The following is a 24,687-nucleotide window of genomic DNA, read 5'->3' as shown; positions in this document are numbered from 1 at the left end:
GGCCCAAACCATGATGCTGCCACCACCATGTTTGACAGTGGGGATGGTGTGTTCAGGGTGTTGCTTTTACGCCAAACATAACGTTTTGCATTGTTGCCAAAAAGTTCAATTTTGGTTTCATCTGACCAGAGCACCTTCTTCCACATGTTTGGTGTGTCTCCCAGGTGGCTTGTGGCAAACTTTAAACAACACTTTTTATGGATATCTTTAAGAAATGGCTTTCTTCTTGCCACTCTTCCATAAAGGCCAGATTTGTGCAATATACGACTGATTGTTGTCCTATGGACAGAGTCTCCCACCTCAGCTGTAGATCTCTGCAGTTCATCCAGAGTGATCATTGGCCTCTTGGCTGCATCTCTGATCAGTCTTCTCCTTGTATGAGCTGAAAGTTTAGAGGGACGGCCAGGTCTTGGTAGATTTGCAGTGGTCTGATACTCCTTCCATTTCAATATTATCGCTTGCACAGTGCTCCTTGGGATGTTTAAAGCTTGGGAAATCTTTTTGTATCCAAATCCGGCTTTAAACTTCTTCACAACAGTATCTCGGACCTGCCTGGTGTGTTCCTTGTTCTTCATGATGCTCTCTGCGCTTTTAACGGACCTCTGAGACTATCACAGTGCAGGTGCATTTATACGGAGACTTGATTACACACAGGTGGATTGTATTTATCATCATTAGTCTTTTAGGTCAACATTGGATCATTCAGAGATCCTCACTGAACTTCTGGAGAGAGTTTGCTGCACTGAAAGTGAAGGGGCTGAATAATTTTGCACGTCCAATTTTTCAGTTTTTGATTTGGAGTGGGTCTAGGGTGTCAGGTAGGGTGGAGGTGATATGGTCCTTGACTAGTCTCTCAAAGCACTTCATGATGACGGAAGGGAGTGCTACGGGTTGGTAGTCGTTTAGCTCATTTACCTTAGCTTTCTTGGGAACAGGAACAATGGTGGCCTTCTTGAAGCATGTGGGAACAGCAGACTGGGATAAGGATTGATTGAATATGTCCGTAAACACACCAGCCAGCTGGTCTGCGCATGCTCTGAGGACGCGGCTGGGGGTGCCGTCTGGGCCTGCAGCCTTGCGATGGTTAACACGTTTAAATGTTTTACTCACGTCGTCTGCAGTGAAGGGGAGCCTGCAGGTTTTGGTAGCGGGCCGTGTCAGTGGCACTGTATTGTCCTCAAAGCGAGCAAAAAAGTTATTTAGTCTGTCTGGGAGCAAGACATCCTGGTCCGCGACATGGCTGGTTTTCTTTTTGTAATCCGTGATTGACTGTAGACCCTGCCACATTCCTCTTGTGTCTGAGCCATTGAATTGCAACTCTGCTTTGTCTCTATAATGACACGTAGCTTGTTCGATTGCCTTGCGGAGGGAATAGCTACACTGTTTGTATTCGGTCATGTTTCCGGTCACCTTGCCCTGCTTAAAAGCAGTGGTTCGCGCTTTCAGTTTCGTGCGAATGCTGCCGTCAATCCACGGTTTCTGGTTTGGGAATGTTTTAATCGTTGCTGTGGGAATAGCGTCGCAGATGCACTTTCTAATGAACTCGCTCACCGAATCAGCGTATTCGTCTATGTTGTTGTTGGACGCAATGTGGAACATATCCCAATCCACGTGATCGAAGCAGTCTTGAAGCGTGGAATCAGATTGGTCGGTCCAGCATTGAACAGACCTGAGCGCGGGAGCTTCTTGTTTTAATTTCTGTCTGTAGGCTGGAAGCAAGAAAATTAGGTCGTGGTCAGCTTTTCCGAATGGAGTGCGGGGGAGGGCCTTATATGCGTCGCGGAAGTTAGAATAACAATGATCCAAGGTTTTACCAGCCCTGGTAGCACAATCGATATGCTGATAGAATTTAGGGAGTCTTGTTTTCCGATTAGCCTTGTTAAAATCCCCAGCTACAATGAATGCAGCCTCAGGATATGTGCTTTACAGTTTACATAGAGTCAAATAAAGTTTGTTCAGGGCCATCGATGTGTCTGCTTGGGAGGGAATATGTACCTCTGTGATTATAATCGAAGATAATTCCCTTGGTAGATAATGCGGTCGACATTTGATTGTGGCAGTAGTGAAATCCCTGTTCAAGTGTTTATTTTATTTGGTTGTTTTTTTACCCATGCACTGCTAATCAATTTACAGCAAATATTTATTCAGGTGGACAGTTAAGCACCAAATTATCTCTTTAAAAGTGCTCATCTTCACACTCATTACTGGCTGAATGAGCTGGCTCGTTTAGAGTCTGCTAGAACAGCATCTCCGCTCACCACCATGTGGGAGGGAGGGAGGGAGGGGAAATACTGTGGGCCATATGCTCTGCTCTGTCTTTAATGCTGTGTTTAAGACCTGCTTGTTATTGTGAACAAACGTCTCATTTGGGGAAAGTACCAGTCGTGTGAGTTAACTGAGGTGGGAGATTTACTTTTCGGTTGAGTGTCTTAATTCACAGAATTGAGTGTTTGACACAATCATCCCTATTGCACACTTGTTCTGTGTATAACCTGGTCTGGCTATAACCTATGAATTCTATCCTGGGGTTATGAGGTGTGGTCATAGAGGACAGACATAGCTACAGTAACAGAGATGTTGCGTTAGCGATCAGGCTGTAGAGCACAGAGGTTGTGGGAGATTTTCCCAGAACTGACTGTGGCCCCCTGGTCTGAGGAAATGAGGAAATGACTCCCTCTTCCTCTTTCTTTCTCCTCTTTCCTCTACCCTGCGTCCCTCTCTCCCCCAACTCTGCCTTCCGCTGTTTCCAAATCGCTACACTTCTCCCCTCTCCCTTTCTACTCTCTGCCTTTCTACTCTCTCTCCTTTCTCTATGGAGCCCAGGGCAGGTCTGGGAGATGATGCTCAGATAAGACACCTTTCATTAGCTCTACTCCGCAGCAGGAAATTAATGCTAAGCGAGCGGATAGATTCCAAACACACACACACACACGTTTTTCCTCGCTCTCTTGCTCCCTCTCGCTCTTCTCTCTCGCTCCTTCTCTCCTCTGGCCAGGCTTAATGAATGGCCGATTTATTTGGTCTGCAAAAGAAAACATCATCTAGACTGCACCCAATAAAACAACACAGAGACATGCAGCATCCCCTGTGCACGATTAACAGGTTGTTACCTGGATTCTGTGGGGACTGGTGGAGGCTGTGATAAATATAGAGCCTCACCCCAGACACTGCTGACGGTCTCTTTCTCCCTCAGGGCTTACTGTATGTATATCTGAATTATTCATGCTTCGGCATTTACCACCTGAAACCATATTATGCACAACTTCATGTGGTTTGTTTTTGTCTCTCTATATTGTCTTGGTTCAGGAGATGTTTGAGGCTCTGTTCCTGTCCTACGATGAGCGGGTGACGTTCCAGCTGTTCAAGAGCTTCCGGCGTGTCCGTATCAACTTCAGCAACCCCAAAGCAGCCGCAAGCGCCAGGATAGAGCTGCACGAAACGCCCTTCAGGGGCAAGAAGCTCAAGCTCTACTTCGCTCAGGTCAGTATTTATACAGTACAACAGGCAGGACTGACTTTGATTTACCCTTATGATAGTTATGTTGCCTATTGCTGGAAGGAAAGGACACCTTAAGACACTAGCTTTAATTATGGTGTATAGTTCAGGGAAAAAACTGTGTTTATGGAAAAGGTTTTGTCACCGTTGCAGTGTGACTAACTTTAAAAGCCTCTCCAGGGTGTGTGTGTTTGTGTGTGTGTGTATGTATGTGTGTACGTGTGTGTGTGTGTGTGTGTGTGTGTGTGTGTGTGTGTCTGTGTGTGCCCTCCTCCTTGCAGCAGCGTGTGATTGCTCCACATTAGCCAATAGGCCTGTCTAATTCCTTTCCCAAAGGATATCAGGGTCACAAACACTCCGCTGAGGCAGAGAGAAAGAGAGATTAAGCCCATGAGTTATTCTCCTGTTAGAGAAGACCTATTATCTGCAGGACCAAATGTTCTGTTGTGTTGCCTGAAGGCTGGAGCACACTTCACAGCACTCTGGTGATCTACATGCACCCTTAACGCCGTTGGTAGAACGTGGATGTTGCCAGTTTTCAGGGGTACAGTATTTTCAACCTATCCTCCGTTTCCCCTGAAAAACGGAAGTGGGGACTCCGCTCAGCCGTCTTTCTACACCTGCGCTACATTAGGTTCATCTGCATGTGATCTGCACTAATTTAGGCCTATTAGCTATTAGTCAAGATGACAGGCCTGGTGGCGATGATGAGGGCCAACCTCACTAGACTAGGTTTTTGTTCAAGCCTATTACTAAGAGACATCGGATTCAAACACATTCACTAATAATTGGTTTCTCTCTCTCTCTCTCTCTCTCTCTCTCTCTCCCTCCCTCAGGTCCAGAACCCAGTATCAGATGGTGATAACCTGCACCTGGCTCCTCCTCAGCCCTCTAAACAGTTCCTCATCTCCCCTCCCGGCTCACCGCCCATTGGCTGGCAGCAGATAGACGAGGCTACGGCCGTCATCAACTATGACCTGCTCTATGCGGTGGCCAAGCTGGGCCCCGGTGAGTTATACCACTATATTGTGCATACTGTTTCTTACAGAGCGACCTCGCTCTGTCAGTTTTAATTTGTCAGTCTCAATCCTTGTCTCACAACATTCAATTACTCTCCATGTTTCCTTTTCTCAATCATTTCTGTCTCCCATTCTCTGTCAGATCTTTCTAATCAAATCAAATGTATTTATATAGCCCTTCGTACATCAGCTGATATCTCAAAGTGCTGTACAGAAACCCAGCCTAAAACCCCAAACAGCAAGCAATGCAGGTGTTGAAGCACGATGGCTAGGAAAAACTCCCTAGAAAGGCAAAAACCTAGGAAGAAACCTAGAGAGGAACCAGGCTATGAGGGGTGGCCAGTCCTCTTCTGGCTGTTCCGGGTGGAGATTATAACAGAACATGGCCAAGATGTTAAAATGTTCATAAATAATAGGTCTGGGACAGGTAGCACGTCCGGTGAACAGATCAGGATTCCATAGCCGCAGGCAGAACATTTGAAACTGGAGCAGCAGCACGGCCAGGTGGACTGGGGACAGCAAGGAGTCATCATGCCAGGTAGTCCTGGGGCATGGTCCAAGGGCTCAGGTCCTCGGAGAGAGAGAAAGAAAGAAAGAGAGAAAGAGAGAATTAGAGAGCATACTTAAATTCACACAGGACACCGGATAAGACAGGAGAAGTACTCCAGATATAACAAACTGACCCTAGCCCCCCGACACATAAACTACTGCAGCATAAATACTGGAGGCTGAGACAGAATGTCCCATTCTCCGTCTGAACTTTTTAGTGTCCCATTCTCTGTCTGATCTTTCTAGTGTCCCATTCTCTGTCTGATCTTTCTAGTGTCCATTCTCTGTCTGATCTTTCTATTGTCCCATTCTCTGTCTGATCTTTCTATTGTCCCATTCTCTGTCTGATCGTTCTAGTGTCCCATTCTCTGTCTGATCTTTCTAGTGTCCCATTCTCTGTCTGATCTTTCTATTGTCCCATTTTCTTGCTTGATAGCTATTTGTCATTCTCCCTCTCGTTCCCTCTCTCACATCTCTGTCTGTAAATATATCCACTCTGTAAATGTATCCAGTTCTACGTGAGCGTCAGGTAATTGGACATCCTAGATCACCTACCCTCGGTTAAGCAGGGGATCAGGTCAAATCATTGTTGTTTAAAGTGGTAATCTGAAGTTCAAACAATAACGAAGCGCCTCTCCACCACTGATATGGTGAACAGCTGAGGGATGTGGCTGGAGAAATGTACCTGCTCTCAAACTCATGCACAGAGCTATGGATACAAGGACTGACCATCCATGATATCAAAATGATAGTTTTCACCATGCATTTGTATTGATTTGCATTTATTATGGATCCCCATTAGCTGCTATCCTTCGTGGGGTCCAGCAAAATGAAGGCAGTTAGATATTTTTTTAAACATTACAATACATTCACAACAGATTTCACAACATATTAAGTATGTGTCCTCAGGCCCTACTCTACTACCACATATCCACAACACAAAAGCCATGTGTAGGTGTGTGTACAGTGCGTATGTTATCGTGCATTTGTATGCATGTGTCTGTGCCTATGTTTGTGTTGCTTCACAGTCCCCACTGGTCCATATGGTGTATTTGTATCTGTTTTTTTTATCAAATTTTACTCCTTGCATGATTTACTTGTATTTATTTATTTTATTGAATCTTTATTTAAACAGGGAGTCACATTGAGATTAAAAATCTCTTTGACAAGAGAGCCCTCTACACATTACAATAAAAACAGAATTAAACATACACGTGTATAAAACAATATAAACGCAGCAAAAAAATAAACTTCCCTTTTTCAGGAGCATGTCTTTCAAAGATAATTCGTAAAAATCAAAATAACTTCACAGATCTTCATTGTAAAGGGTTTAAACATTGTTTCCCATGCTTGTTCAATGAATCATAAACAATTAATGAACATGCACCTGTGGAATGGTCGTTAAGAAACTAACAGCTTACAGACGGTAGGCAATTAAGGTCACAGTTATGAAAACGTAGGACACTAAAGAGGCCTCTCTACTGACTCTGAGAAACACCAAAAGAAAGATGCCCAGGGTCCCTGCTCATCTGCATGAACGTGCCTTAGGCATGCTGCAAGGAGGCATGAGGACTGCAGATGTGGCCAGGGCAATAAATTGCAATGTCCGTACTATGAGACGCCTAAGACAGCGCTACAGGGAGACAGGACAGACAGCTGATCATCCTCAAAGTGGCAGACCACGTGCAACAACACCTGCACAGGATCGGTACATCTGAACATCACACCTGCGGGACAGGTCTAGGATGGCAACAACAACTGCCCGAGTTGCACCAGGAATGCAAAATCCCTGCATCAGTGCTCAGACTGTCCGCAATAGGTTGAGAGAGGCTGGACTGAGGGCTTGACTGCTGGACTGAGCTTGTTGTTATTGCAGGCAATCTCAACGCTGTGTTACAAGGAAGACACCCTCCTCCCTCATGCAGTACCCTTCCTGCATGCTCATCCTGACATGACCCTCCAGCATGACAATGCCACCAGCCATACTGCCCGTTCTGTGCGTGATTTCCTGCAAGACAGGAATGTCAGTGTTCTGCCATTGCCAGCGAAGAGCCCGGATCTCAATCCCATTGAGCACGTCTGGGACCTGTTGGATCGGAGGGTGAGGGCTAGGGCCATTCCCCCCAGAAATGTCAGCGAACATGCAGGTGCCTTGATGGAAGAATGGGGTAACATCTCACAGCAAAAACTGGCAAATCTGATGCAGTCCATGAGGAGGAGATGCACTGCAGTACTTAATGCAGCTGGTGGCCACACCAGATACTGACTGTTACTTTTGATTTTGACCCCCCCCCCCCCCCTTTGTTCAGGGACACATTATTCAATTTATGTTAGTCACATGTCTGTGGAACTTGTTCAGTTTGTCTGTTGTTGAATCTTGTTATGTTCATACAAATATTTGCACATGTTAAGGTTGCTGAAAATAAACCCAGTTGACAGCGAGAGGACGTTTCTTTTTTTGCTGATTTTAATTCTGCACAATAAACAAAAATAAACATTTAATAAAAGCAATCACATTCAACTACATAGAGGTCCTCAATCAATAATGTAAACTGCCTGAGTGTCATCAGCACATCTAGCTGCAGTGAACTCTGTAGATTGTTACACAAATTAGGAGGGGGGGGGGGGGGGGGGGGGGGACAAAATGCAGATTTTCCCAAATCTGTGGAGACTGGAGTTATAATAGTAGAGAGAATGATTTATTTCAGATTTGATTTCTTTCATCACATTCCCAATGGGTCAGAAGTTTACATACAATCAATTAGTATTTGGTAGCATTGCCTTTTAATTTTTTAACTTGGGTCGAACGTTTCAGGGAGCCTTCCACAAGCTTCCCACAATACGTTGGGTGAATTTTGGCCCATTCCTCCTGACAGAGCTAGTGTAACTGAGTCAGGTTTGTAGGCCTGCTTGCTCGCACACGGTTTTTCAGTTCTGCCCACAAATTTTCTATAGGATTGAGGTCAGGGCTTTCTGATGGCCACTCCAATACCTTGAATTTGTTGTCCCTAAGCCATTTTGCCACAACTATTGAAGTATGCTTGGGGTCATTGTCCATTTGGAAGACCCATTTGCGACCAAACTTTAACTTCCAGACTGATGTCTTGATATGTTGCTTCAATATATCAGCATCATTTTCCTACCTCATGATGCCATCTATTTTGCAAAGCACCTACACAACATGATGCTGCCACCCCCGTGCTTCACGGTTGGGATGGTGTTCTTCAGCTTGCAAGCCTCCCCCTTTTTCCTCCAAACATAACGATTGTCATTATGGCAAAACAGTTATATTTTTGTTTCATCAGACCAGAGGACATTTCTCCAAAAAGTGCGATCTTTGTCCCCATGTGCAGTTGCAAACTGTAGTCTGGCTTTTTTATGGTGGTTTTGGAGCAGTGGCCTCTTCCTTGCTGAGCGACCTTTCAGGTTATGTCGATATAGGACTCATTTTACTGTGGATACAGATACATTTGTACCTGTTTCCTCCAACATCTTCAATAGGTCCTTTTCTGTTGTTCTGGGATTGATTTGCACTTTTCGCACCAAAGTATGTTCATCTCTAGGAGACAGAACGCGTCTCCTTCCTGAGCGGTAAGACGGCTGTGTGGTCCCATGGTATTTATACTGGCTTACTATTGTTTTGTACAGATGACTGTGGTACCGTCAGGTGTTTGGGAATTGCTCCCAAGAATGAAACAGACTTGTGGAGGTCTACATTTTTTTCTGAGGTCTTGGCTGACTTCTTTTGATTTTCCCATGATGTCAAGCAAATAGTTTGCACTGAGTTTGAAGGTAGACTTTGAAATACATCCACAGGTACACCTCCAATTGACTCAAATGATGTCAATTAGCCTATCAGAAGCTTCTAAAGCCATGACTTCATTTTCTGGAATTTTCCAAGCTGATTAAAGGCACAGTCAACTTAGTGTATGTAAACTTCTGACCCACTGGAACAGTGAATTATAAGTGAAATAATCTGTCTGTAAACAATTGTTGGAAAAATGACTTGAGTGTCATGCACAAAGTAGATGTCCTAACTGACTTGCCAAAACTATAGTTTGTTAACAAGACATTTGTGGAGTGGTTGTAAAACAAGTTTTAATGACTCCAACCTAAATGTATGTGAACTTCCGACTTCAACTGTAAATAGAAGAGAATGCAGCTCTCTTCTTACAGACAGAGGTCCATCCCACATTCTTATACAGACTACAATGATCAGTTCTAAAATTGTCCCCTGTGATAAAACGTATTGCTGAATGGTAGACAGTGTCCAAGGGTTTTAAAACAGAGGTTGTCAAATGCATGTAAACAATATCACCAAAATTCAAAACAGGGAGAAGCGTTGTTTGAACAATATTTATCCTATTTTTAATACTAAGTTGTGATCTATATTTTGATATAAAAAAAACAATCTTGGATTTTTGCTTCTTAGACAGATTTTCTATATGTGTTACGAAGGATAACTTGTCATCAATCCAGACACCCAGATACTTCTATTGAAAAACAAGCTCAATTTGGGCTCCATTTATAGCTCAAATATGCAGGTCGTCGGGATCAACATTTCATGACCTAGAGAACAGCAATTGCTTGGTTTTACTTGTATTTAACACTAATTAAGATCTGTAAGTGATTTCTGAATTGAATCAAAGTCATGCTGAAGTTCACAAATTCCCTGCTGCACTGAGGTGGCACAGAATTGTGTCATCTGCATAGAGATGAATGTTACAAGTATTAACAGTGTTTCCTATGTCATTAATATACAAAGTGAACAATAATGGACCCAAAATTGAACCCGGAGGGACACCTTTTTGAATATCAAGAAATTCTGTCACTAAGATCATTCTGAAACCATAAACAGGCTGTGTATCCCAGGCCTACTCTTTATCATTTCTTCAGCAAAACAGAAAAACAGTTTATTTATTTAACCGGGCAAGTCAGATAAGAACAAATTCTTATTTACAATGACAGGCTACCCCGGCCAAACCCGGACGACGCTGGGCCAATTGTGCACCGCCCTATGGGACTCCCAATTACAGCCGGATGTGATACAGCCTGGAATCGAACCAGGGACTGTAGTAACGCCTCTTGCTCTGAGATGCAGTGCCTTTGACCGCTCCGCCACTCGGGAGCCATGGTTGCTGTGGTAGTAATATGCTCAGGCCTAAACCCTGATTGGTTTATATTAAGAATACAATTATCAGATAAAAAGGAACGAAGTTGTACATTAACCAAGTATTCAATAACCTATATCGATAGTTGTCAAGATCATTTGTATCCCCACAGCACATATGTGGATTTCCATGCTTTTGGAATACTTCCTGATAAAAATGTTAAATTAGAAATGTGAGCTACTCAGCCAGCAATAAGGGGTGCTGCACACTTAAGCAGACTAGGCTCCAAATGAACAGCCCCTGTTGATTTTTTTTGTCTAATGTTAGCAAAGCATCCAGGACTTCTTTATCAATGAATTTCCGAAAAGAAAACTCCTGACCAGCGTTTTCAGTATCATCCAATAGATTTTCACCATCTACATCCAAACTACTGCGTTGAAAATACATTCAAATATAAAGCCCGTAGAGATAAAATGGTGATTAAATGCATTAATGAGATCAATTTTGTCAGTAATAGGGCCAGAATCTAAATTAATTTATTTGGGGAGAGAAGAGGAGACGCAACCCTAAAGTGATTTAACAGCTTTCCAACATTTGTCTGGGTTCCCTGTACATTAAGATAGTCTATTAACATAATAATCTGATTTAGCTTTTTTAACTAGTTTTACACACCGATTTCTCAATCGCCTGAAAGACTGCCAGTCTAGGCCCGGGTCTGTGAATCTAGCTTTGGCCCATGCAGCATCTCTGTTGTGTATGACTTCAGATAGCTCTGGACTGAAGCAAAGGCAAGACCGATTTTTAATTCTCTGTTTTTTTAAAGGGAGCATGTTAATCTACAAAACAATTGAAAACATTTGAGAAGTGGTTCAGAGCCAACTCTGGGTCGGGTATAGATGCAATACAATCAAAGTCACCAAAATAAAGGTCACAAAAAAAGGCCTGTTCATTCAAATGTTTAAAATTCCTCTTGTTGATAAAACAAGGTTTGGATCGAGGCATGCGTATATCCCTGACACATACAATGGGACAGTGGTCACTAATATCCAAAGCTAATACCCCACTCCCAGCATATTTATCTAGAGTATTTGTAAGTATGAGGTCAATCAAAGTCGATTTCGTAGGGTCCTTTAAGTTTGGGCGAGTGGACTTTGTAATCAGCTGGGTCACATTTAGATTAGTTCACTTGATGTGGAATAGAGTTCCATGTAGTCATGGCTCTATGTAGTACTGTGCACCTCCCATCGTCTGTTCTGGACTTGGGGACTGTGATCTCTGGTGGCATGTCTTGTGGGGTATGCATGGGTGTCCAAACTGTGTGCCAGTAGTTCAAACAGGCAGCTCAGTGCATTCAACATGTCAAAACTTCTCCCAAATACAAGTAGTGATGAAGTTAATCTCTACTCTACTTTGGGCCAGGAAAGATTGACATGCATATTATTAATGTTAGGTCTTGGTGTACATCCAAGGGCCAGCCGTGCTGCCCTGTTCTGAGCCAATTGCAATTTTCTTAAGTCCCTCTTTGTTGCACCTGACCACACAACTGAACAGTAGTCCAGGTATGACAAAACTAGGGCCTGTAGGACCTGCCTTGTTGATAGTGCTGTTAAGAATGCAGAACAGCTCTTTATTATGGACAGACTTCTCCCCATCTTAGCTACTGTTGCATCAACATGTATTGACCGTGACAGTTTACAATTTTGATTTTGAAATATGTAAGACTAACTTATTCCTTGGCACCCATTCTGAAACTAACTGCAGCTCTTTGTTAAGTGTTGCAGTCATTTCAGTCACTGTGGTAGCTGACATGTTTAGTGTTGAGTCATCCGGACACACACGCTGGCATTACTCAAATGTCATTAGTAAAGATTGAAAAAGGTAAGGGGCCTAGACAGCTGCCCTGGTGAATTCCTGATTCTACCTGGATTTTGTTGGAGAGGCTTCCATTAAAGCCATAACACATTTCCACAAGTTTTTCCAGCAACAGACTATGATCGATAATGTCAAAAGTCGCACTGAAGTCTAACAAAACAGCCCCACAATCTTTTATCATCAATTTCTCTAAGCCAATCATCAGTAATTTATGTAAGTGCTGTGCTTGTTGAATGTCCTTCCCTATAAGCATGAAAGTCTGTTTTCAATAAAATAGCATTGTATCTGTTCAAACACCATTTTTCCCAAAAGTTTACAAAGGGTTGGTAAAAGGCTGATTGGTCTGCTATTTGAGCCAGTAAAGGGTTTTTTACTATCCTTAGGTAGGGGAATACATTTTTCTTCCCTCCAGGCCTGAGGGCCACACTTTCTAGTAGTCTTAAATTGAAGATGTGGCAATATCATCCACTATTATCCTCAGTCATTTTCCATCCAAGTTGTCAGACCCCGGTGGCTTGTCATTGTTGATAGACAATTTTTTCAACTCTCAACACTTACTTTACGGAATTCAAAATGATAATGCTTGTCTTTCATAATTTGGTCAGATACACTTGGATGTGTAGTGTAAGCGTTTGTTGGTGTCATGTCATGCCTAAATTGCTAATCTTACCAATGAAAAAACATGAAAGTAGTTGGCAATATCAGTGGGTTTTGTGATGAATGAGCCATCTGATTCAATTAATGATGGAGCAGAGTTTGCGTTTTTGCCCAAAATGTAATTTAAAGTGCTCCAAAGCTTTTTACTCTCATTCTTTATGTCCTTTATCTTTGTTTCATGGTGTAGTTTCTTCTTCTTTTTATTTAGTTTAGTCACATTACTTCTCAATTTGCAGTACTTTTGTCAATCAGTTGTACAGTCAGACCTATTTGGGAGGCGCACAATTGGCTCAGCATCGTCCGGGTTAGAGGAGGGTTTGGCCGGGGTAGGCCGTCATTGTAAATAAGAATTTGTTCCTAACTGACATGCCTTGTTAAATAAAGGTTAAAAAAAATGCAATTTCTTTTGCCTCATCCCTTTCAACCATGCAGTTTTTAAATTCCTCATCAATCCACAGGGATTTAACAGTTTTAACATTTACATAAGTCATTTTCTTAATGGGTGCATGCTTATTAGTAACTGGGATAAGCAATTTCATAAATGTGTCAAGTGCAGCATCTGGTTGCTCCTCATTACACACCACGGACCAACAAATATTCTTTACATCAACAACATAGGAATCGCTACAAAGCTTTGTATGGCCTCTTATGCACTATATTAGGCCCAGCCTTTGGAACTTTGATTTTCATAGATATTGCTACTATATTGTGATCACTACATCCGATGGATTTGGTTACTGCTTTCAAACACATTTCTGCAGTATTAGTAAAGATGTGATCAATACATGTTGATGGTTTCATTCCTGTGTTGTTTGTAACTACCCTGGTAGGTTGATTGATAACCTGAACCTGTTTGCAGGCACTAGTTACAGTTTAAAGCTTTCTCTTGATTGGGCAGCCTTATGAAAGCCGGTCAATATTTAAATCACCCAGAAAATATACCTCTCAATCAATATCACATACATTAACAAGCATTTCACACGTTATTCAGATACTGACTGTTAACACTTGGTGGTCTATAGCAGCTTCCCACCAGAATGAGATTTAGGTGAGGCAGATGAACTTGTTGCCATATTACTTCGACAGTATTTAACATGAGATCCTCTCTAATCTTTACAGGAATGTGGTTTTGAATATAAACAGCCACACCTCCACCTTTGGCATTTCTGTCTTCTGTAGATCTTCTAACCATGTATTGCTACCACTGTATCATCAAAGGTATTATCTAAGTGATTTTCAGAGATTGTCAGAATATGAATGTCATCTGTTACTAGTATGACGGCTCCTCCCTGCTCTGTCCACTGGGTTTTGCTGTGCTTACTTCCTGCAGGAGATTGGTGGGTGGAGCTGGGAGGGTTGTCAGTGCTGATGGGGCTCGGCTGTGGCATAAAGCCACTGTTTCCCCATTCAGCAAGAGATTCCTCTCGCCATGCGAGAGTTGTTTCGTTGTGGCTTTGGCAGTTGAACCCTAAATTACTGACTTTCATGCCTCATCTGATTATTGTTGTGAGTGTTCACTTTATTTATGGAATAAATTCACTTTACTCAGTGTGTGGTTTCCCATTGTTTGTTACAATCTTGAGCCAGGTTGTAACACTAGTAAATTATCAAATGTATTTGTCACATACATATGGTTAACAGATGTTAATGCAAGTGTATTTTCTTCAATAATCAATTGGTATATTTCATTAATTTAAAGGTCTTAAAATGGATGTAGCAACTGCAGGCTGCCTCTTTAAAGGATTAATGGTCTCAAGTCACACCGGTCAGAACCTGTACCTTTTTAAACTTCTTAGTATTCATAGAATACGTCCTCTGGCATCAATCCCTGTCTGTTCTATAATCAGCCCTAATTCAACCCTCTGTGTACAGAACAAGGGCATAGAGACACAACAACAAAGACTGAGAGTGAAGGACAATTTATGAGCTGGACCCCAGTTGACCTTCAGATGCCGTATAGAGACATCAATAAGTTTTACTGCCATACAATGTAAAGCCCTTTGAGTCCATAAAAATACTTTATGATCATAACAAGAGTATTAACTCCCGTATCGTTCCACTTCAGAGTATAGGGAAGGTTGTGTTCTGGCCTTTATGATCGTGTCATGTCCAGTTAGTGTTTGTAGTGGACCACACATGTTGACCGACAGAGTAGATGACCGCTCAGGATGTAACCGTCCATTTCACAAGAGTCAGGTCAACCTCTCTACAACCACAGCTGTTGGTCTAATTAAATACTGGTCCCATGGGGAATGTGTTCCACAATATTTATTACAGGCAACAAGCTATTTACATATGTATTTAAACTGAGGAAGGACATTCTGCACAAGGTTGTGTGTGACATTATAGTAAAAGAGGGGAGAGTTCATCTAAAATAACTATGTATTTAGATCCATGGACATGTTTAGCACTGTCTGTCAGACTATGCAATATTGCCCAGTAGGCTTCCTATGACATGTGTTGATTTAAAAAGCATTTCACACACAGTAAAATATGAGGTTGAGATGGAGAAACTTGTCTGTCTGTAATACAGTATCTCTCACCAGTTTAAGACACGAGGCTTCACTTTTGATTTAAAGAACAGCACTCCAGTCAGAATGTATCCTATCCGCCTTCACTCCTCTGCTCCAGTCTGCCTATGTTTTTCATGCCATCAGAGGGACTGTGCAAGTGTGCTAAATGTCATATTCCACCGACTTGAAAGAGCTGCACGCCAAAGCAGTGCCACTCTCTCCACAAAGGTTCTGCTGCGTGTCGCCATGTCAACCATAAATAATGCATGAGGCTGAGAGATATCGACGACCTGTGCCTACTGAACCCGATACACCACGGGCTTATTAATCTCTGCTATGAGAGGAATATCAACAGTCCTCTCATTAAAGGAAAACTTCACGCCAGACACTATTTGATGTGTTTTTCCAGTCTCCCTACATAATTCTGATTGATGAGAGGGTGTTTCAGACATAATTATGCACTATAGGGGCACTATAGGGGCACAATAGGGGCGGCAGCGTAGCCTAGTAGTTAGAGCGTTGGACTAGTAACCGAAGGGTTGCAAGTTCAAATCCCCGAGCTTACAAATCTATCGTTCTGCCCCTGAACAAGGCAGTTAACCCACTGTTCCTAGACCATCATTGAAAATAAGAATTTGTTCTTAACTGACTTGCCTAGTTAAATAAAGATAAAATATAGCTGGATTAAAAAAAATCGTGCTAGGAGATGTCTAAAAATAAATGGAGTTGCATTTTGTAGCAATAATTGTGGCCTTTGTGTTTGCCGATTACATGATCACGACAGCAGCGATTAGATATGGTTGTCCTTGCTTAATAGAGCCTTTGGACTGCCAGGACATTGCAGGATATCTAAGTTAACTCATTTTCCCTGGCTTTGTAAAGACTACAGCCTGAAGGGAGGTCTACTGTCTTGTTCCCACTTTCGAAAGCAGGCTTTTCAAAACAGGGGCGGTACAAGTTTACCGCTTCACTAGAGATATGTTACCGTGCACTATCTATCGGAGATTGCAAATGAATTAGCTACAAGGGCTGCTTCTGATGATTTCTCTTTCCAAGAAGAACTGGACATTGATTTGTTTTTAATGTTCTTTTACATAGGAACATACAGCACTATTTATTTGAGCCAGAATACACTGAAGAGAAGTTGAGACCGAGAAAAATAATTGCGAGACAAGCAAGCAGTGGCGGTAGCCTAGACCAGCTGGACCAGGAGGGCAAATGACAAAGAAGTAAGTTGTTTTGCTGTCGGTAGCTAGCTAGTATTATAAACTGGGTGGTTCGAGCCCTGAATGCTGATCGGCTGACAGCCGTGGTACAGTGGGGCAAAAAAGTATTTAGTCAGCCACCAATTGTGCAAGTTCTCCAACTTAAAAAGATGAGAGAGGCCTGTCATAGGTACACTTCAACTGTGACAGACAAAATGAGAAAAAAAAATCCAGAAAATCACATTGTAGGATTTTTAATGAATTTATTTGCAAATTATGGTGGAAAATAAGTATTTGGTCACCTACAAACAAGCAAGATTTCTGGCTCTCACAGACCTGTAACTTCTTTTTTAAGAGGCTCCTCTGTCCTCCACTCGTTACCTGTATTAATGGCACCTGTTTGAACTTGTTATCAGTATAAAAAACACCGGTCCACAACCTCACACTCCAAACTCCACTATGGCCAAGACCAAAGAGCTGACGAAGGACACCAGAAACAAAATTGTAGACCTGCACCAGGCTGGAAAGACTGAATCTGCAATAGGTAAGCAGCTTGGTGTGAAGAAATCAACTGTGGGAGTAATTATTAGGAAATGGAAGACATACAAGACCACTGATAATCTCCCTAAATCTGGGGCTCCACGCAAGATCTCACCCCGTGGGGTCAAAATGATCACAAGCAAAAATCCCAGAACCACACGGGGGGACCTAGTGAATGACCTGCAGAGAGCTGGGACCAAATTAACAAAGCCTACCATCAGTAACACACTACGCCGCCAGGGACTCAAATCCTGCAGTGCCAGACGTGTCCCCCTGCTTAAGCCAGTACATGTCCAGGCCCGTCTGAAGTTTGCTAGAAAGCATTTGGATGATCCAGAAGAAGATTGGGAGAATGTCATATGGTCAGATGAAACCAAAATATAACTTTTTGGTAAAAACGCAACTCGTCGTGTTTGGAGGACAAAGAATGCTGAGTTGCATCCAAAGAACACCATACCTACTGTGAAGCATGGGGGTGGAAACATCATGCTTTGGGGCTGTTCTTCTGCAAAGGGACCAGGACGACTGATCCATGTAAAGGAAAGAATGAATGGGGCCATGTATCGTGAGATTTTGAGTGAAAACCTCCTTCCATCAGCAAGGCATTGAAGATGAAACGTGGCTGGGTCTTTCAGCATGACAATTATCCCAAACACACCGCCCGGGCAACGAAGGAGTGGCTTCGTAAGAAGCATTTCAAGGTCCTGGAGTGGCCTAGCCAGTCTCCAGATCTCATCCCCATAGAACATCTTTGGAGGGAGTTGAAAGTCCGTGTTGCCCAGCAGCAGCCCCAAAACATCACTGCTCTATAGGAGATCTGCATGGAGGAATAGGCCAAAATACCAGCAACAGTGTGTGAAAACCTTGTGAAGACTTACAGAAAATGTTTGACCTCTGTCATTGCCTACAAAGGGTATATAACAAAGTATTGAGATAAACTTTTGTTATTGACCAAATACTTATTTTCCACCATCATTTGCAAATAAATTCATTAAAAATCCTACAATGTGATTTTCTGGATTTTTTCCCCTCATTTTGTCTGTCATAGTTGAAGTGTACCTATGATGAAAATTGCAGGCCTCTCTCATCTTTTTAAGTGGCCCACTGTATATCAGACCGTATACTATGGGTATGACAAAACAGTTATTTTTACTGCTCTAATTACGTTGGTAAACAGTTTATGATAGCAATAAGGCACCTCGGGGGTTTGCAATATATGGCCAACATACCACGGCTAAGGGCTGTATCCAGGCACTCCGCGTTGTGTCTTGCTTAGGAACAGCCCTTAGCCGTGGTATATTGGCCATATACCACACCTCCTCGGGCCTTATTGTTTAAATATAACCTCTCTTTTTACACAAAGCAGTGTTGTTCAGTACAGTACAATTTGGTGATTGATTCGGCCATAACAGGACTTGTAAGTACCGTTACAAGACATGTTTAGCTAGCTAGCTGCATTTGCTATACCTAAAATGTACTGTCATCTAACGTTTTAGCTATTTACCTAACTAGCCTAGCTAGCCTCAGTGCCTCTCATTAGGAGCAAAACGTTGATGATTATGATGGAGAGTAAAGGAAAGACTTTGGCTTTATTACTCATATTAGTATTGGAGTAACTATATCTGTGTGTTGTAGCTAGCTAACATGTGTCTGTGAGATGTCTCATTTTCTACACCATGCTGCTACAGTAGAAATACAGAGAGTACACATCGATTGCCCTTGAATGTCTAATAGTGTTTTCGTCTTTCTCTCGCAGACAATACCGCTTGGATACAAAGAAGTTGATGACTCTCAAGAGGAGATGCGAAAGGTCCTATAACAACAATCGCCCCCTTGTATCAAAGTGACTCTGAACACCTCACTGCACCACCCCAACATACCCTATGCAAGTATTCCCTTTGTAGAACTGTGGTATGTATTATAAGCATTAGTAGTATATTTATCTTCTACTGTATATACAGTTGAAGTCGGAAGTTTACATACACTTAGGTTGGAGTCATTAAAATTCATTTTTCAACCACCACAAATTTCTTGTTAACAAACTATAGTTTTGGCAAGTCTGTAAGGACATCTACTTTGTGCATGACACAAGTAATTTTTTCCAACAAATGTTTACGGACAGATTATTTCACTTATAATTCACTGTATCACAATTCCAGTGGGTCAGAAGTTTACATACACTAAGTTGACTGTGCCTTTAAACAGCTTGAAAAATTCCAGAAAATGATGTTGTGACTTTAGAAGCTTCTGATAGGCTAATTGACATCATTTGAGTCAATTGGAGGTGTATCTGTGGATGTATTACCTTCAGACTCAGTGCAAACTCTTTGCTTGACATCATGGGAAAATCAAAAGAAATCAGCCAAGACCTCAGAACAACCATTGTAGACCTCCACAAGTCTGGTTTATCCTTGGGAGCAATTTCCAAACGCCTGAAGGTACCACGTTCATCTGTACAAACAATAGTACGCAAGTATGAACACCATGGGACCACGCAGCCGTCATACCGCTCAGGAAGGAGACGTGTTCTGTCTCCTAGAGATGAACGTACTTTGGTGCAAAAAGTGCAGATCAATCCCAGAACAACAGCAAAGGACCTTGTGAAGATGCTGGAGGAAACAGGTACAAAACTGTTTGGCCATAATGACCATCATTATGTTGGAGGAAAAAGGGGAGGCTTGCAAGCCGAAGAAAACCATCCCAACCGTGAAGCACGGGGGTGGCAGCATCATGTTGTGGGGGTTCTTTGCTGCTGGAGGGACTTGTGCACTTCACAAAATAGATGGCATCATGAGGGAGGAAAATTGTGTGGATATATTGAAGCAACATCTCAAGACATCAGTCAAGTTACAGCTTGGTCGCAAATGGCGACCCCAAGCATACTTCCAAAGTTGTGTCAAAATGGCTTAAGGACAACAGCATCAAGGTATTGGAGTGGCCATCACAAAGCCCTGACCTCAATCTGATAGAAAATGTGTGGTCAGAACTGAAAAGGCTGTATGTGAGCAAGGAGGCCTACAAACCTGACTCAGTTACACCAGCTCTGTCAGGAAGAATGGGCCAAAATGCACCCAACGTATTGTGGGAAGCTTGTGGAAGGCATGGTGAAAATCTGAGTTTAACTCTATTTGGCTAAGGTGTATATTAACCTCTGACTTAAACTGTATGTCATACATTGACATAACTGTCCCTGCATACTGCTGTGTAAACTCACCTCGGTCTCCAGAGCAAATAAACTTTGTCTTGAATACAAGCCATGTTTACTTATTTGTTATATTGATAAACTAATCTAGTAAACTAATTTTTACTTGCCAACAAATTAAAGTTTAAATTATACACCAACTCTCTGCATCATTTGTTTTAGCAGTAAGATTGAACCTAGATTAACCAAATATATTTCATGAATATCACAATGAATTGATCCAGAAGTCAGCACTTTATTGGTTTCTGATAATCTATATTATACAACGGATAGTTCTAATTCTGAATACTGATTGGTTAAAACTGCATTCCAGCCGGTGTCTATTCCACAAGTTACCACCAGCTAAATCTATAACCTTAAAATGCACAATCTGACTGCACAATCCACTTTCTCATCAGCCCAGCCAGGCAATTTATAAACTTGATCTCCACTATAAAATGCATCTAGACATTATGTCACATATCTTTTAGACTAACATTTAGTTTTCAACAGCGGAGATTTGTATAAACCTTGCTGTTTGTCCCTCCGACGTTTGCAACCTTGTTTCAATATTCAAATTCGATCTCCAGCTGTCCCATAGTAATGAACGGGAGTCGGGACGAGACAGACAGGCAGGCTGTGTTTCTCGGACAGTCGAAATCATGAATCAGCAGGCATCCTTTAATCTATATTATACTAGAACATGAGTCTAACTGAATATGGATGTGGTTTTAGTTGAATGTTCTTCAGCTGGTGAACCTCTGCTTGTGAAGGGTAATGGCAGCTGGTTTAGCAGGCTTTGGCGATGTTCTTCACTAGCCACTGCTTCGACCTCTTGCAGAAGATTTGAATGTACCGCAAGTCCCCTGGAAAGACATGAAGAGGATGTATAAAACATCAATACTGATCATGAGGATGTGTAACCATACAATAAACCATGTTCATCTGTAAACAAATAAAGGATACAGTAGACTGGTACAGTATGTGTTCTGTTACACTCATTGAGATGGACTGTTAGCAAAGATGTGAAAAGTTTGATGGGGGCTTGACTTATAGAGTCCAGTTGTGTATTGTTGTATATGAGTGCCTACAGTTGTGCTGTTGGGTAGACAAGCACTGCCAACAATAGTGTGAATAGGTTAGAAAAGTATACTAACAGCCCCTCTCACCCCTGCCAAAGAACTGACTGCAAGGGTGTAAAAAGTTTGAGGAGCACTTGTCTTGTAGACAGTTTAGTGTATTGGTGATTTTGTTTTCTCAATAGGGTTTTGTGCTTTCATAAATACCTTTGGCTGTCCTGGCTTGTTTCAACGTCAGATGATGTTGAGCTTAGGCTTATTCCAGGCTGAAAGCTTTCATCCAATGGGTCTACAGGCTCTGTACTACTAACGCTGGTGTCAAGGTCGTCCTCAGTAGCAGGATTAGTCTGAAGGACACACAGTAGTCAGCGATGAGACAACATTTTACTACTTTGTCCCCATCAATACACACTCAAACAAGGTACAATATCCACCCTCCACACTCATGTCAATAGATCATGCATCCTAACCTTCACACACACACACCCCAACAGACACCAGTCAGTCACCCACACCATCCTCTCCTTACTAATACCTCATTTTCTCCAATGTAGACTTCAAGCCTTGTATGAACAATCAACTAAGCCTCCACTACACAGAGAAAACGACAGTAGAAGTTGTAGCCTACTTGTAAACACCAGTATATTTATTTACTCGTCATATTTACTAGTCAATTTTTTGTACGATTTTAGAAGGTGACGTATACTTACTAGTTCCTGGTGTTGAGCTTGATGTTGATGCCGCTGCAGATGTTGATGCGATCGGACTCAAAATAGAACATAAACAAATGTAGTTTGCTAGCAAGCTAGTTAGATAAGTAACGTTAACAACATTACCTCAGCTTGGCTTCTTTTCTGTTGCACTGATGTTGGCTGATCGGATGCCTTCCTCTTTGAAGAGAAGGGGGAAATCGATGGAATACCATCACTTTTTTCAGACTTCCGTTTCAAAATCCTCTGGCTGAAAGTGCTGGCTACAAACAATCATTTTTAGATTTCTCACATAGATTTCTCACACCCTTTAAATCGCACCATCTGATAAACAACACAATCAATCCCTCCCCGCCCCCACTCCTCTAGGTTTGAATCACCTCAGCCACTGTGTCAGGCAGTCAGTCAGGAGAGTGACAACCACAATTGTGTCTGGTGTGGTAATGATGGCCGTCTTTGAGTTAGAGGTTTAGTCAGAGCAAGCAGCGGATGCAAATGTCAATCAGTCAGCTATTATGTCTTGTTCTTGTTTACACTACATCTATGTGGAGTGTCATTCATCTTTTTGTCTGTCATTTTTTTATAGCTCACTAAATTCCTTATACTAGAGTGCTTTTTTGTCCAGTAGTAGGCCTAACCCTACTCAAAAAGCCAAGATTGGTATGATGATCATATAGTGTCCAGTAGTTAAGCTTAGTATTGTGAAAGCTAGGCTACTACGCTCTGAGAATGCTCCATTTCAGTGAGTATCTAAATGTGCAAGGATTATACAGTATTCCATACAGCCAGAGTCAAGCCCACCTCAAGCCCTTCCTGGAAAGAGCCTCAATTTCTCATCAGAACAGCTGTTTCACAGAATCTGGCCATCTTGCTTATTTTAACTAGACGTAACTTGAGCTGCCAATCGCACGGTTAACTCCCACAGTAAACACCCTTAGTTCCAGACAATGATATAAAGAGAGAGGGGGAGCAAGCACCTGCAGTTCCTTGCTAACCTCTCTTCTATTTTAAGTATCTCTCTCTCTCTTCTATTTTAAGTATCTCTCTCTTCTTCTATTTTAATCTGCAGTGGCTGTTAAAATGGCTCCAGGTGGTGGGATGAGATGTAGGAACATTTAAATTATGCAACAGTGTTTGGCATTACTAACTCTCAGCTGTCAACCCCCTAGGGAATTCTCTATTTCTCTCACCCCCCTCTCTCACTATCTTTCCTCTCTCGGTCCCTCTATCCTCACTCGCTCGCCCTCTCTATCCCTCCTCTCCCTGATCTGATAAATTGGGGTTATCCCCTATACCTTAGGGAATAGCCTGCATGACTGCATAGGCCCACTCACCGGAATATACTGTAGGCCTACAACTAAGATTGGTTACTCATATGACTCTGACTCGGTTGTATTTTAATAGAATGTTCTTCCTGTATCTATCAAAACATGCAATATACTTACTTCCTCTCATATTTACTGGAACACCATTTCAAATTCCTATTGAGTCCCTGTTTGAGATTAAACTGCATCTGTTACTAGGCTCTTTACAGATAGTGAAACTGATCTTATCCATCACTATAACCAGGCTCATTGTGTACACAGGAAGTTAGAGTTGAGTCTAAACAAATCTGTAGGTGTACTTGTTAGTGGAGATCAGGCCCTGTCAGCATGGGCAATAGGTACTTCTCTCTGGGGCAGAGGGCTCTCTCTAGCTGGGTCTAAACCCCCAGGACAGCCAAAGCTGTGGGTTAACACCCTACATCAGCCACTTTGTGACCTCTCAGTCACTCTGTATAACGTCTAACTTTTACAAGCAACAAAATATCCCACCAGAAATGTTAATTTTCTTGTCAACCAAACATGCAGGTCCCCTCACAAGCACCCAGTGATACATCTGGTGGAAAACACTGCATGATGCACTTACCTGAATGTTTATGTGGCCGCAACCCACAAACCCTACCAGTCCCTTTCACTACTACATCACTGTAAGTGTATACAGCACATGAAATGTCTCTTAAGTGCCTGCATCCTTCCTCTGTTTAGGGACTAGAGTGGATTGCATAAGTGATTAATTTAAAGCAGGGGTCTCCAAAAGGTTGATCGCAAGCTACCAGTAGCTCTACCAGTAGCTCTACCAGTAGCTCGCAGCCCACATATGAGTAGTTCACATTTTTCATGTTTTCCACCGCAAACTGTCATAAACAAATCTCACAAGTATCAGACTCTGTAAGCTCCCAGCTACTATTTAATCAATGCGACTTGACATTATCCCACCCCTGGTTTGCCACTATTGACTTAAAAAGACTAACTTAACACTATATGGCAATTAATTTCCAGAAATATCGCCGCTGTCTGTCTGTGTGGTATCGCGCGTTTGTCTGTCACTCTGTCGTGTGTAGCCAGTTGTGATAACCGTCTTGTGGGTTGACAGAAATACTTTCCACAAAACCTTCTCATTCAAATTGTAGCTGCAAAGTAGGCTTATCTAGTATATTATGAGTAAGTATAGAATTTGAATATATTATTTGCTGTGGCAATTTTAGCATGTGTATCTTGGTGGGGCAATTTTTTGGGGGGGATGCATGCCAGCAAAACCACTACACAACACTAAACAAGACATTAATTGCACTATAACAGTGACAAACGGTGCACTATAACGGTGACAAACAGTGTTAGGGCCTACATAAAGCTGTCCCAACACCTTACCGCTGCTACACCTGGCTATCAGCGGAGCCTTGTCTGGCAGCAAAACAATTCATTCAGCCTCATTTA

At 42.2% G+C, this 24,687-nt stretch overlaps 1 protein-coding gene across 3 annotated transcripts in view; it reads left to right on the top strand.

Annotated features, from left to right (window-relative positions):
- Positions 1 to 24,687, top strand: part of LOC110529653 (calcipressin-2) — a 118,123-nt gene that overhangs the window by 68,547 nt on the left and 24,889 nt on the right. For 2 of the 3 annotated variants that reach the window (XM_021612052.2, XM_021612053.2), the window contains 2 exons: positions 3,307 to 3,480; positions 4,332 to 4,503. In XM_021612052.2, coding sequence (XP_021467727.2) covers positions 3,307 to 3,480; positions 4,332 to 4,503 — 346 coding nt within the window. Of the gene's footprint in view, positions 1 to 3,306; positions 3,481 to 4,331; positions 4,504 to 18,717; positions 18,970 to 24,687 lie in introns of those variants that run through there. The other variant, XM_021612056.2, reaches the window with a different exon arrangement.

This window comes from Oncorhynchus mykiss, chromosome 8 (assembly GCF_013265735.2).
Source record: "Oncorhynchus mykiss isolate Arlee chromosome 8, USDA_OmykA_1.1, whole genome shotgun sequence".
Lineage (NCBI taxonomy): Eukaryota > Metazoa > Chordata > Actinopteri > Salmoniformes > Salmonidae > Oncorhynchus > Oncorhynchus mykiss.
Note: the sequence above shows the minus strand (reverse complement) of the source record. Positions and strands in the feature narration are given on the sequence as shown.